The following is a 14,517-nucleotide window of genomic DNA, read 5'->3' on the forward strand; positions in this document are numbered from 1 at the left end:
TCTGGCTCCCAACATTCATGAGGCACACTTGGTGGGTGAGGCACAGGTAGAAAAGGAGCCAATGGGCAGGGACACACAAGGAGAAGTTTCTGAACCACATGAGGGTTAAATAAACATAGCATTACTATGCTTGGCCCACAGTGGGGAGAGGTTATTTCTCCACATGTTCTGAAATTCCACAATGCTTCATTGTGTTCAAAAGTAAGACTTTACATGAGGGAAGAAAGAAAAAGTCAACATTTAAGATATCAGAAAAATAAAATAACTTGGTTATTCAAGTTGTTGCTGTTCTTCTCCTCACCCTCTTCAGCATCATCACAAGGGTGCACACTTACTGCGGGCTATTGTGTCAAGGCTCCAAATTGAGTGTGTTACAGGTTTTACCTCCTCAAAATCTTTAAACAACCTTCTAGGTAGGCACTATACTTACCTAATTTTACAGGGAAGGTACCAAGCAAAGGACATCGAGGTCAAATGACTTAAATAAGAGTATAACCAAGACTGGAGCTTAGACAGGCTGTCTTGAAGTCCATGCTCTGAACTGTTACACTGTTTCACACTATGTTATACTGTCTCATAACTTTATACAATTACTAGAGGCCTGGTGCACGGATTCCTGAACTGATGGGGTCCGGATAGCCGGTTTCGACCCGATCCCCTCAGGCCTGATCCAGACAGGAGGGAGCCCAATTCTGTGCATTGAGCATCTGTCCCCTGGTGGTCAATGTGCATCATAGCAACTGGTCGACCAGACATTCAGTTGCTTAGGCTTTTACATATATACTAGAGGCCCGGTGCACGAAATTCGTGCACGGGGGGGGGGATGTCCCTCAGCCCAGCCTGCACCCTCTCCAATCTGGGACCCCTCGAGGGATATCTGACTGCCTGTTTAGGCCTGAGCCCGGTAGTATCAGGCCTAAACAGGCAGTCGGACATCCCTCTCACAATCCAGGACTGCTGGCTCCCAACTGCTCGCCTGCTTGCCTTCCTGATTGCCCCTAACCGCTTCTGCCTGCCAGCCTGATCACCCCCTAACAACTCCCTGCCAGCCTGATTGATGCCTAACTGCTCCCCTGCCAGCCTGTTTGCCCCTAACTGCCTTCCCCTGCAGGCCTGGTCACCCCTAACTGCCCTTGCCTGTAGGCCTGGTCACCCCTAACTGCCCTTCCCCTGAAGGTCTGGTCACCCCTAACTGCCCTTCCCCTGAAGGTCTGGTCACCCCTAACTGCTCTCCCCTGCAGTCCTGGGTCCCCCACAACTGCCCTTCCCTGCAGACCCAGTTACCCCCAACTTCCCTCCTCTGCCAGGCGGGTCACCCCTAACTGCCCTCCCCAGTAGGCTTGATCGCCCCCAACTGCCCTCCCTTGCAGGCCTGGTCCCTCCCAACTGCCCTCCCCTGATGGCCATCTTGTGGTGGGCATCTTGTGTCCACATAAGGTCAGTCATCTTTGACCACATGGGGGCAGCCATTTTGTGTGTTGGAGTGATGGTCAATCTGCATATTACTCTTTTATTAGGTAGGATAGAGGCCTGGTGCATGGGTGGGAGCCAGCTGGTTTGCCCTGAAGGGTGTCCCAGATCAGGGTGGGGGTTCCCTTGGGGCATAGGGTGGCCTGGGTGAGAGGCCTGTGGCGATTTGCAGGCTGGCCATGCCCCCCGGCGACCCAAGCAGAGGCCCTGGGATCTGGGATTTATTTATCTTCTACAATTGAAACTTTGTAGCCTGGAGTGGAGCCAAGCCTTCTGCTCGCTCCGTGGCAGCAGCCGTTTCTGTTGGGATTTATGTATCTTCTATAATTGAAACTTTGTAGCCTTAAGCGGAGGCCAAAGCAGGCCAGGGCTGCAGAAGCTTGGCGTCCTCCATCGCCGCAGGTAACCCTAGCCTCCTGCTCTCTCCAGCTCCGTGGCTGCCGCCATTTCTATTGGGATTTATTTATCTTCTATAATTGAAACTTTGTAGCATTGAGTGGAGGCCTGGGCTGGCAAGGGCAGGCGGAAAGCTTGGCTTCCTCCATTGCCAGGGAAACCCAAGCCTCCCTCCTGCTCTCTGTGGCTGCAGCCATCTTGGTTGGGTTTATTTGCATATTCCCTCCTGATTGGCTGGTGGGCGTGGCTGGTGGTTGTAGCGGAGGTATGGTCAATTTGCATATTACTCTTTTATTAGATAGGATGGACTAGAGGCCCGGTGCACGAAATTTGTGCACTGGAGGGGGTTGTCCATTCAGCCTGGCCTGTGCCCTCTCACAGTCCGGGAGCCCCGCAATTGATCATCCCAAAGAGGTAGGTCCTGCCCACCTGGCTGGGGCTCCACGATGGATCGCCCCTGCAGAGGGAGGCCCAGGCTACCCACTATAGTGCCACCAGCTGGGTAGCCTGGGCCTCCCTCTTTGGGATGATTGATCATGGGGCTCTGCCATTGATCTCCCCAAAGAGGTAGGCCCCGCCCACTTGGCTGGGGCTCTGCGATCAATCGTGCCCCGCAGAGGGAGGCCCCACCCACCCGCCAGTCAGTTGCCTGGGCCTCCCTCTTTGAGGCGATTGTAGAGGCCCTAATTGATCGAATGCCCTGCTGGCCGATGGCCTGGGCCTCCTTCTGCAGGGCGATCATGGGGCGATGGCTGGGCCCCCAACCAATCGCATCACACCTGCCTTGGCTGGCCTGGCGCCAGTGGGTGTCATAGCGTGGTCATCTGGAAGGTCGTCTGGATGGTCGTTCTGTTCAAGTCGTTCGATCAATTTGCATATTACGCTTTTATTATTATAGATGATAACAATTGATAATTGGATTGTTACCTAGGGGCAGAACATTACATATTCCTTCAGCTGAGAAAGCCTCATGCTTTTCTGGTGTTTTATAAAATACAACTAGAGGTGTGGTGCACAAAATTCGTGCACTCTGAGGGTGGGGGGTCCCTCAGCCTGGCCTGTGCCCTCTCACAGTCCAGGACCCCTTTGGGGATTTCCACCTGCCAGCTTAGGCCCGCTCCCCAGAGGATTGGGCCTAAGCTGGCAGTCAGACATCTCTCTGGCAGTCCAGGAGCCCTCAGGGGATGTCCAACTGACAGCTTAGGTCTGGGCCTAAGCTGCAGTCGGACATCCTTAGCACTGCCGAGGAGGCAGGAGAGGCTTGCTGCTGAGGAGGTGGGAGAGGCTCCCACCACCACCAATGCACTTGCAGCTGTCAGCCCAGCTTGTGGCTGAGTGGAGCTCCCCTGTGGAAGCACATTGACCACTGGGGGCAGCTCCTGCATTGAGCGTCTGCCCCCTGGTGGTCAGTGTGCGTCATAGCAACTGGGAGCCCTCAGGGGATGTCCAACTGTCATTAGGGTTGATTTGCATATTACCCATTTATTATATAGGATAATAGGACACTATAGATAAAAATGACAAAAACATGCATTTCCCAAAATTTCTACATGCAAATTTGCAACACTAATTCTGCATTAATATAAGCTTTTCATTTAAAAGAAAATTTAACTTTGATGTAGAACAGACAAATTACATTAAGACATTAAATCTGTAAGTCATTGTTAAAAAATAGCTTACTTATTTTAAGCAAAGAAAACTTTCCAGTCTTTGATATATGTTCTTAGAAACATGAAAATAAAATTCCTTTCCTCAACTGTCCTTTTTCATTTCACACATATTGATCTTTCCATATGTTTTAAATAATGATGAAATTAATAGGAACTGTTCTTAATAAACCTAAATCATAGCTCCTTTCATGTCCACATATTTTTAAGAAGATCGAGGTGAAAAATCTGCTTCAGCATTGGGAAAACTTAAGAAGAACCAGGAACAGCTTTAGAAGAGAAACTGAAAGATGGTGATGAACTAGGAAGGCAGCTATGAAAAGGTATTTGCAGGTTGTGTGTGGGATGGCATTTCAAAGGAGGATCCTGAGATGGGGTGAGACAAGGCCAGGGCCCAGGTAAAATAAGATGGGACAGAGGAATAGGACCAAGGACTATTTGTATGACCCACTTGCTAGCTGTGAATCAATGAAAAAGATATACCCTGTGGAATAAGCCAGGCCTGCCTGTGGATTATAACAGTCTTAAAAAAAAAAAAAGTGGCATTGGGCAAAAGTTCTCAATATTTTTTGAACCTTATTTAAACAATGGGTCATGATATTTATCTAACTGAACGGCAGAGAAGAATCAATGGGACAACATCATGCAGTCCCCAGCAGAGCCTGGCACTGTGGGTGCCAGGGAAACAAAGGCCCTCTGCCCCCTGCCCCCACCCCCTGACACAGCAGCTGAGCAGAGGGAAGCCACCTGCAAGACCCCTTCATGAGCAGGGTGGGCAGTCCCACAAGCTACCAAAAATTTCATTCATGATTTATAGTTATTTTGAGAGTCCTTATGATCCTAATAATTTTTCTAAACAAGTAACAATCAATTTTTAAAAAATTCAGTGTCAAGGAAAAAAATAAAGTTATTTGGAAGTATTTTTCTCAATCTTACTAATAAGCCATAAATTTACACTGTGGGCAATGCTATTTGATAAGGCCATTGTTTAAGCTATTAAATTATTAAGTTATTAGAATAGCTAAAACTAGTCCAACCAATATTAAAAACAGTTGGTTTGGAATGTAACACTTTAAATTCTAGCCATTCCATATAAGAATTACTATTTTTTTATTTTTATTTTATTTATTTTTTTATTTTTATTAAGGTATTATATGTGTACATATCTTACCATTGCCCCTCCCCACCCCTCTCCCATACATGCCCTCACCCCCCAATGTTTTGCATCCATTGGTTATTCTTATATGCATGCATATAAGTCCTTCAGTTGATCTCTTATTCCCCCCCCTCCCTAAGAATTACTATTTTTTTAAATATAGAGGTGACTATACTTACATAACTAACTTGCTGGTCATATTAGATCAGTGATTTTCAACCTTTTTCATCTCATGGCACACATAAACTAATTACTAAAATTCTGCAGCAAACAAAAAAGTATGTATTTTTTACCAAGCTGACAAAAAAATAGATATAATTTTGATTCATTCACACCAGACGGCTATTGTTGTGTTGGCTCTTATTCTTTTTTTATTTGACAAGCTAAGTAAAGAAAAAGAGGTCAGTGTCCCTGACTAAATAGTCAGGTTTGAATGTTTTTAAAAATTCTTGTGCCGTGGCACAACAGTTAAAAATTGATGTTATTAGATTAAACCATGACTTTACATGATTATATCACAGAACACAATCTGTGCGACATCTATTTCACAAAGTTTTTTTTTGTTTGTTTGTTTTTAATTAAAAAAGGTCCTCACCCTAGTGGGTTTGGCTTAGTGGATAGAGTGTCAGCCTGCGGATCAAAGAGTCCCGGGTTCGATTCCAGTCAAGGGCACATACTTTGGTTGCAGGCTCCTCCCAGCCCGGGCTCTGGTTGGGGCTCATGCAGGAGGCAACCAATCCATGTGTTTTTCTCACATCAATGTTTCTCTCTCTCTTTCCCTCTCTCTTCTACTCTCCCTAAAAAAATCAATGGAAAAATATCCTCAGGTGAGGATTAACAATAAATAAATAAGTAAGTAAGTAATAAATAAATTTTAAACAGTCCTCAATGAATTTATGTAAGTTACCCTTGTATCTGAAAAAAAAGATTTTTAACATCTTAGAGCTTATTTCAAATTCAACCCTTTGATACTCTCAGATTTAGGAAAGCATTTGTAAAATGACCAGGCCACACCAGAATGCTCACAGGGCCCTGGGTCTAAGGCAGTTTTACAGCCCAGTGGTGGTTCTTGAGCCACACAGCTGAGAGTCGCGCAGACAAGTGTGCCACCCAGAGGCGAAAGGAACAAATTCACCTTGTATTTTATTTGTGAGACGAATAAATGTTAAAATTTATAAAATTATTTGCTATTACTTATTTTATTAAAAAATAAGAAAAAATTAGAAGGTTCTCTCTGCAGGAAGAAAGCCTTTAGTGCCAGACTACATGGAAGTGTGGCTCTTTAAGAACTCTCACAAGACGGAAATAAGCCCTCAGACGGTACTCGTCACAGGTGCACAGTTGGCCAATTAAAAAAATAGAGTTTAACTGCACTATTTACAGTAAAAGCTATCTTTTCTTTTTATAATTAATATAACATGTGTTTCCAGAAGTACATATAAGTTCTGGAACAACCACCATGATCTATTTAGACATGTGGCCCAAAAGTTAAACTAATTACCAGAGATATTTCTTACTTAAATGAGAAAAGTTTCTTTCATTAGAAGGTCTTCTGCTCAATTTTCTTCTGGCAAAGGAACAAAGTTTATTTAGAGTAATTCTGTTTGGCAGACAGGGCTTCCTAAACATATACCAATAACTGTAAAGGTTAAAGTAAAACAGTCAATTCTACTAAACACATAAAAATTGAAGCTTTTAATGTCCCAAACAATAGGCAGATTATAAAAAAGAGATTTATGATATCCCCGTTTCCATCTCAGAAGTCTAGACGTTAGAATACTGTTAGCGATTGGCCATCATTAAGATTTACATTATTTTACAATGATTTACAAAAGATCAAATTAACAAAAAACATGGCATACATTAAAATGTGAAAATGATTTTAAGTATAAAATTTGAAAACTCCTTTTTCTACACTGTAAAATCCAATGTTTTGAAATACTGTTTTTGGGTTCTCAAATGTTATACTTATTTCATCTCATTTTGTTGTTTCATTTTCACTCTAACACACTTTAAAATAGGAAGATGATTCCAAAGTCACACCTAATTATATGACTTTCTAGAAAACTTATTCTAGAAATATTCTTTACTGCCAATTTCAAATTTGCTTTTATTAAAAGAGAAGATTCTACAATTGATTATTATTTCCAGGTAAATTTTTTTCTGCAAAATCTTAGCATAATACTGCTTTCAAGTACAGCATGCTAACTACATCTTCCTCTCTTATTTCCGTCACTGAGGGATCTCCTTATTATCTGTGAGAGTTAATTCTCTTCCCTATTTAAACCCCTTAATCTTCCACATGACCTGAGTTGCATCATTCAGCAAAAGATGCTTCCACCTGCAATGATGGCTACAAAATATGAGCACAGAGCACAAACAGTTCTGCTTTCACATCCATTTCTACTTTTATTTGGGAAATAAACGAGACTATGGGTTTAAGTCCAGCCTGATATCTAAATGTCCTATACATAATGCTAAAACTGGAGCAACTATGACAAAAACAACTCAGTAGGTCAGTACAGTTTAATTACTTCAGATAAAAGCTCAATGATTAAAGCTCAAATTGTTTATTAGGGAATATATTTCAAGAATTTGGCTGGGAAGGTTCAAGTGCATTCTGAAGCAACAAAGAAAAGCTGGTCAATCAGAAGAATGACCTCTTACATGTATCCTAGGGGCACCAAAAAGTCTGTGTATCTGCCTCACACATTCAAGAATAGAAGAAATACAGAAAGGATGGCTGCTTATAGTTCATGAGTGATTCAAGTTCATTAATAAGTATCTACAATTTAAAGGGTAAATTCTGGAACACTCCCCATACCTCAAATTGGTAAAGAAGACCAAAATAAACTTAAATGCCTTAAAATTTCTTGAATCTTTTCTACTCCTTCTTTCCATCTTCAATGCTACCATCTTAGTTCTCAACATTTAAAAAAAATCTATATTCATTTAACTACTTCCTAATTAATCTCCTTGTCTCCAGGCCCAACCTCTAACTCTATTCTACCACTGTCACATTTTACAATCCATCCTCCAAACAGAGTCCAGAATAATCTCTGTGAAATACAAACCAATCACGTCACTTGACTGCTTGATATTTACAAAGAAAATCAGGAGTCGAAGTGTTCTTCCCCACCCTCTGCCCACAGGTGACTTCTCAAGGTAGAAAGGCCAGAGGCTGGCCACATCCCATCCTGCAGACCCAGGGTCTACACAGAGGGGCTATTGCTGGTGGCTCCTTGGCCTTTCAACTTAACCACCAATCACATTTCTTTGTGGTAGAAATTAAAATAACTCCTAATTAGGAAATGTCAGGACCCATAATTTATGAGTGAGTTTTCAAACATTTTTAAATGACCAGAATCATTTTCTTCAAACAATATCTAATGTAGAATCCCAACATAAAAGTAGTTGAAATAGTATTTTTGAGGTTGACAACACAGGCAAAGGTTAGATCATATAGAAGTGTACAAGCCATAGAATAAAATTCAAATTTGGTTGGTTCAATGCAAAGTCAGTGGGGAGAAGAAAAAGGAATGTGATAAAAATCTGATTTACATTTTTGAAAGACCAGTGTGTTGTTGTATGTAAAAGAGTCGAAACTACTGAGAACTTTAACATTTCTGATGTATTTTCATAAACTCAAATTTAACCTGTAAAGAATCCTATGTACTACCAATGTAAAGGGGTCACAGAATACCTGATCCTCGCTGGTTAATCCCAGGTGCATCACAAGGTAAAAGTGCACCAGGAAGTCTGAGTTTGGCAGAACGTCCTGGCGTCTGGTCATCATGGCACAGATCAGTTTGTAGGCTTGCAGTTTGCCTTCCTTATATTCATTTGGCAATGTCGTCGCCTGCCAAGAAGATGATGTTTGAAAGTTTAATCAACAGATGCAGCTGGACATTTCAACATTTCCTTTACTTTTCAGTTTTCCATAAGAGTTGATTGTGGAGATGTAGGATACACTGTCTTTGAAACATGCAGTCTTGGGAAATTACATTTTAAAAACTCAATTTCAGAAAGGAAGAGGAAATTACAATAAAGGAATAAGAACATATCCACTTGCCTTAAATAGCCATGATGCAAACATTCTGAGTGGTGGGATCAAGACCGGAGGAGATGGAGAAGTTTGGTTATCCAGGCTTATTGCTAGATTATCTCGTATCTAATTCACAAAGAGGAGATTAGGGAAGGCAATACAGTTTACTCCAACAATATTCCAATATTGTGTTCCATGGTCAACTAGCTGCTTCCAATAAAATTTCTATGAGTAAGAACCTACAATAGTTACAAATTTTTCTTTTATTGTGAGATCTATTGTCAATTTTGAATTTTATATCTAACTTAACTGTATGTGGTTTTAGATTTAATAAGAACTAGGGCATTGTTTTTCCTTGAATATAATGGAGAGATCCTGAACTCCACATGATAAGAATGGTTGAACAAGTTATACTGTATAAACATGAATCACGTTTAAAAATATATATATAACATTGGAAAAATGCATGTAATAAACAGAAACAAAAACCAAAATGAAAAGGCCCCAGTAGTTCAGCTGGTTAGTGCATTGTCCTGATATGCCAAGGTTGTGGGTTCAATCCCCAGTCAGGGCACATACAAGTATCAACCAATGAATGCCTAAGTAAGTGGAACAACAAATTGATGTTTTTTTCTCTCTAAAATCAATAAATAAAAATTTAAAAAAACAATGAAAATTGTATGTACTCTAATATATTACTTTTATAGAATTTTTTTACCCCTATAAGACCATATATTAATATTGGTTATCTCTGTGGGGGAGTGGTGTCAATTTTCTACTTTGATTTTCTACATTTTTCAAATTTTTTAAAAAATATATTTTATTGATTTTTTTACAGAGAGGAAGGGAGAGGGAGAGAGAGTTAGAAACATCGATGAGAGAGAAACATCGATCAGCTGCCTCCTGCACAACCCCTACTGGGGATGTGCCCGTAACCAAGGTATATGCCCTTGACCAGAATCAAACCTGGGACCCTTCAGTCCGCAGGCCGACACTCTATCCACTGAGCCAAACCAGTTAGGGCCATTTTTCAAATTTTTAAAAAATATACACTTTTATTGATTTCAGAGAGGAAGGGAGAGGGAGAGAGAGATAGAAACATCAATGATGAGAGAGAAAAATCAACCAGCTGCATCCTGCATGCCCCACAGTAAGGACTGAGCCTGCAACCCAGGCATGTGCCCTGACGGAATCAAACCATGACCTCCTGGTTCACAGGTCGACACTCAATCACTGAGCCATGCTAGCTGGGCCATTTTTCAAATTTTATACAATGAAACCAGTATCACTTTCATAAAGAAAATAATTAAAACTACTAAATAATACCCTACTCTTTAATATCCTATAATAATATAATATTTATGCATTAAATGAAATGACTCTTCCATATTTGTAAAATGACCAAACTATAGGTATTACTATTTATTCTTTGATATTCAAATATACTTTGTGTCAACACCTAATTATTATCCCAGGATGTATTCAGTAGTAAATTGCAACACAGTTTTAATGAAACTAAGTTAGTTTTTCCATATTAGAGTAAAAAAGTAATATAGCAAGAGTACCTTTGCTAGTTTGTACCAGAGTTCATAGAGATAGCCAAAAACTTTGGCATGGATCTTGGGCGACTGGATATTATTCACATCTCCGAGGATTCCCAAAACTCTTCGCCATAACACAGCAGCAGAGTCTGGATGCCAACCAGTGAGGTTCCCTCCAGCGATTATGCTACAGTCGTCTGCAAGGCATTCACTGCTATCTATGGAGAAAAATGTGTGTTAACCCTGGAAATACAATCTGAGTAGAGCCTTTTTTCTTTCATGAAAATTACCAATGCTTGAAAGTTTATATATTGAGAGTAAAATAATTAAGATGGAAATTTCTAAAGTAAAAATAAGTAAGATGAACATTTTCTTACAACTTTTTCCTGAAGTAATTCTTTAAAAATACTTAATTTTTAGAACAGTTTTAGATTTACAAAAAATTACTAAAATAGTATAGGGCTCCCATATATCTACTTCATGTTAAATTTCCTTATTGCTAAACATCTAAGTATGGTATGTTGTTACAATTAATGAACCAATATTAAAACATTATTACAAAGTCCACACTTTATTCAGACTGCTTTAATTTTTACCTAATGTCTTCATTCTGTCCCAGGATTCCATCCAGGATATCACAGTACTAGTGCATTTAATCATCATGTTTCCTTAGCTTCCTCTTGGTTATGACATTTTTTCAGATTTTCATTGTTTTTTATGACATTGACAGTTTTGAGGAGTTCTGATTAGATATTTTGTAGAATGTTCTTTAACTGGGATTTGCCTGATTTCTTTCTCATGATGGATATTTTTTTCTTTTGCATTTGTGTTCCTGGAATGAACATTTTTAGCTCTGATATATGAACCTTTCCCAATATTCTTGATTTCGTTTGCAAATTGTTTAGGATTTTTGCTGATATGATTTTAAGTAAGGTGGACTCAAATTTTCCTTTTGAAATATGTACCTTGTCTAGGGGAGGCCGGGGAAAGGTCAATGGGGGAAAAAAAGGAGACATATGTACTACTATTTGTAATACTTTAAACAATAAAATAAAAATTTAAAAAAATAAATATGTACCTTGTCTCATTTCATTATCAAGGTAACACAAGTTAGATAACAGAAATTAGGGAGCATTCTTTCTAGTGTGTGGAACAGACTGGAAAAAAAGATTTTCATTTATTTGAAGCTTTAGTAAAACTAGGAATTGTCCTTTATTTTTATAAATATATTCAAATTAACCTATTTTAAATTTTGTAGTTTTTGAAGCTCTGTTCCTTTTTGCACTCCCAATATTCTTCCCTTGATTAATCTTGCCTATTCGTCTATTGTATTGTTTTTAAAAGTTGTTTTTGCCTTCTCTATTGCTTTCCAGCACATATGTGTGTGCACTTTATAAGTTCTCTTTTTATTAACTTCAATATATTATTCTGCCATTATTCCCTAATATTTTGAATAGGGCACATAGATCAATATTTTTCTCTTCTAATAGAAACACCTAAGTCTTCAGCTACATTCTAGAGCTTTTGATATGTAGTTTAAATTATAGTCCACTTTGAAATATTTCCTAATTTCTAATTTAATTTCTTTTGGACTTAATTTATCTAAAGTGCAGTTTTTCAAATGACTAGTGCTGGCGAGGATGTGGAGAAAAGGGAATCCTAGCACACTACTGGTGGGAATGCAGACTTGTGCAACCATTTTAGAAAACAGTATGGAGTTTCTTCAAAAAAATATGGAACTGCCATTTGACTCAGTGATCCCATTTCTAGGAATATATCTTAAGAAACCCGAAGCACCAATCAGAAAGAATGTATGTACCCCTTTGTTCATAGCAGCACAATTTACAAAAGCTAAGATAGGGAAACAGCCCAAGTGCCCATCAGTAGATGAGTGGATATAAAAGCTGTGGTACATTTGTACCATGGAATACTATGCAGCAGTAAAAAAGAAGAATCTCTTACTCTTTGGGACAGCATAGAGGGGCCTGGAGAGTATGATGCTAAGTGAAATTAGAGAAAGACAAGTATCACATGATCGAATCTAAGTAACAAAATAAACTGATGAAAAAAATAGATTCATAGACATGGAAGCATGGAACAGAGTGCAGAAGCTCAGAGGGAAGGCAGGGAAGAGTTGGTGGGTGGGAGATAATCAATCAAAGACCTTGTATGCATAAATGCAGAACCTATGGACATAGGCTATAGGGTGCTGAAGCCTGAGGCTGGGAGAGGGGGGCCAATGGGGGAAAAGAGTGGACATATGTAATACTTTCAACAATAAAGAATTATTAAAAATAATGTGCAGTTTTTAGTTTATTAATGTAGTTTTGTTTTATTACCCTTTTGTTCTGTATTTCATCACACTCATAGAATGTGGTATAGTTTCAAATCATAACATTTGTTGAGACTTGATTAAAGATCTAGTTGGTCAATTTCTGTAAATGTTCCATGTGCTCTTAAAAATCACCTGTATATTTTAATTAAGTTCACAGTTTTGTATACTTATATATAATATTTTTATTCACTATATATAAAAATCATTTCTATTAATTATAGTGTGAAAGTCTTCTCTAATATTTTTCTTAACTCGTCAATTTTTGAGTTATTAAAATTTTCTACTATGAAGCTCATATAAATTCAGAATTATTGCTATCACTAATGATTTCTGCTTTATAGTTTATGTGACATAAACACATAGCTAAACCAGTGTTCTATTTTTCTTTCTTCGATCTATCCATGTATTTAATTACTATCTCCTTTGCTTTGCTTCTCTTTTGAATCTTTGGAGGGAGTTCAAAAAGTAGGTCCTATCTCCACCAGTAACCCCTTTTTCTTTATTTTCTCACACCATTTCTTATTAACATACTTATTTCCAAACTTCTATTTTTCACACATTTCCCACACAAATAAAGAAAAACTGATTTCTAGGCAATTATGAACTCCCACTGAGTGTCATTTTGAGTACATATATTGCTAGTGCTTTTAAGGCCTAATCAAAGAAATTGAAGAGCAATTGGTGGATGTGAGGAACTTTAGGTAGAGGAATGACAAGAATAAACAAGGAGCAAGAAAGAGTGAATCTGACAAGGAGTTGGGGCAGACCCAACAATGTTCTGCATCCTTCCCTGCACTCAGGATAGCTGCTAATATCTTATTATATTCGACTAGAGGCCTGTTGCACAAAGATTCATGCAATAGGCCTTCCTTCCCCTGGCTGCCAGCACCAGTTTTCCTCTGGCACCCGGGACCCAGGCCTTCACTCCGGCCACAGCGGAGAAGTCAAGCCTCTTCAGTCTTCAGTCATCTTCAGTCTTCGCTTGGGCTGGAGCCTTTAGTCTTTGCTCAGCACCTGCGTATGCAAATTAACCCATCTTTGTTGGGTTAATTTGCGTACTCACTCCTGATTGGCTGGTGGGCGTTGTGGAGGCACGGTCAATTTGCATCTTTCTCTTTTATTAGTGTAGACTAGAGGCCCGCCGAATTCATGCATGGGTGGGGTCCAGCCGGCCTGCCCTGATTGGGCTGATGAGCCCGGGGTGGCTGGGGGCAGGGGCTGCGGGAGGTTGGCCGGCTGGCCCCCCCCCCTGGTCGAACTCCCGGTCAAGGGGACAATTTGCATATTAGCCTTTTATTATATAGGATGCGGAAAGATCCCAAGACATCTGAATTTCCCACATAAGTATCACATAATCTACTGAAGAGACAATAAAATGTGCAGATCAAATTTAAGATGGAATTCCTAAACACTGTACCTGAAAGACAGGAGGGACAGAGAACAAAAGTCTGATTATGGGCCTCTGGGTTCAGGCCTCTGGGTTCTCTGAAGAGCCTCATCCTCCTAATGTTTAACCTGTAAAGTAAGTGCAATACCAAGTATCTGTCCATCTAAGAAGGTATGCTGATTTAATGAATGCTTATAAATCAATACAAGACCCCATACACAACATAATATGGCATTTATTTTTCTCATAGAGAAAATTATGTCTTTAATCCTCTAAGGGGTAAAAAACAATAAGGGAATTAGATGATTTATAGTGTTTCATCTCCTACCCCAACCCCCAAAATGCAGCAGCCATCCGAAACAGAGATTAGCCCCAGCATTCCAATCACACTGGAGCTTTGCTTGAGTAACACCAAGTGAAAAAGGCCAGGTATCTCATCACCTACACTTCCTTGCTACCTGCCAACTAATATATCCTCAGTTATAAAAGGGCCCCATGTAGAAAATGTTTCAATGCTACT

General features: G+C 39.8%; 1 protein-coding gene across 3 annotated transcripts in view; it reads right to left on the reverse strand.

Annotated features, from left to right (window-relative positions):
- RALGAPA2 (Ral GTPase activating protein catalytic subunit alpha 2) overlaps positions 1–14,517 on the reverse strand; it is a gene marked incomplete at its 3' end in the record, with an annotated part of 304,312 nt that overhangs the window by 155,862 nt on the left and 133,933 nt on the right. For all 3 annotated transcript variants that reach the window (XM_080683050.1, XM_080683051.1, XM_080683049.1), the window contains 3 exons: positions 10,300–10,493; positions 8,762–8,860; positions 8,393–8,548 (listed from right to left, as the gene is read on the reverse strand). In XM_080683050.1, coding sequence (XP_080539176.1) covers positions 8,393–8,548; positions 8,762–8,860; positions 10,300–10,493 — 449 coding nt within the window. The remainder of the gene's footprint in view (positions 1–8,392; positions 8,549–8,761; positions 8,861–10,299; positions 10,494–14,517) is intronic.

This window comes from Plecotus auritus, assembly GCF_963455305.1.
Source record: "Plecotus auritus genome assembly, chromosome: 8".
Lineage (NCBI taxonomy): Eukaryota > Metazoa > Chordata > Mammalia > Chiroptera > Vespertilionidae > Plecotus > Plecotus auritus.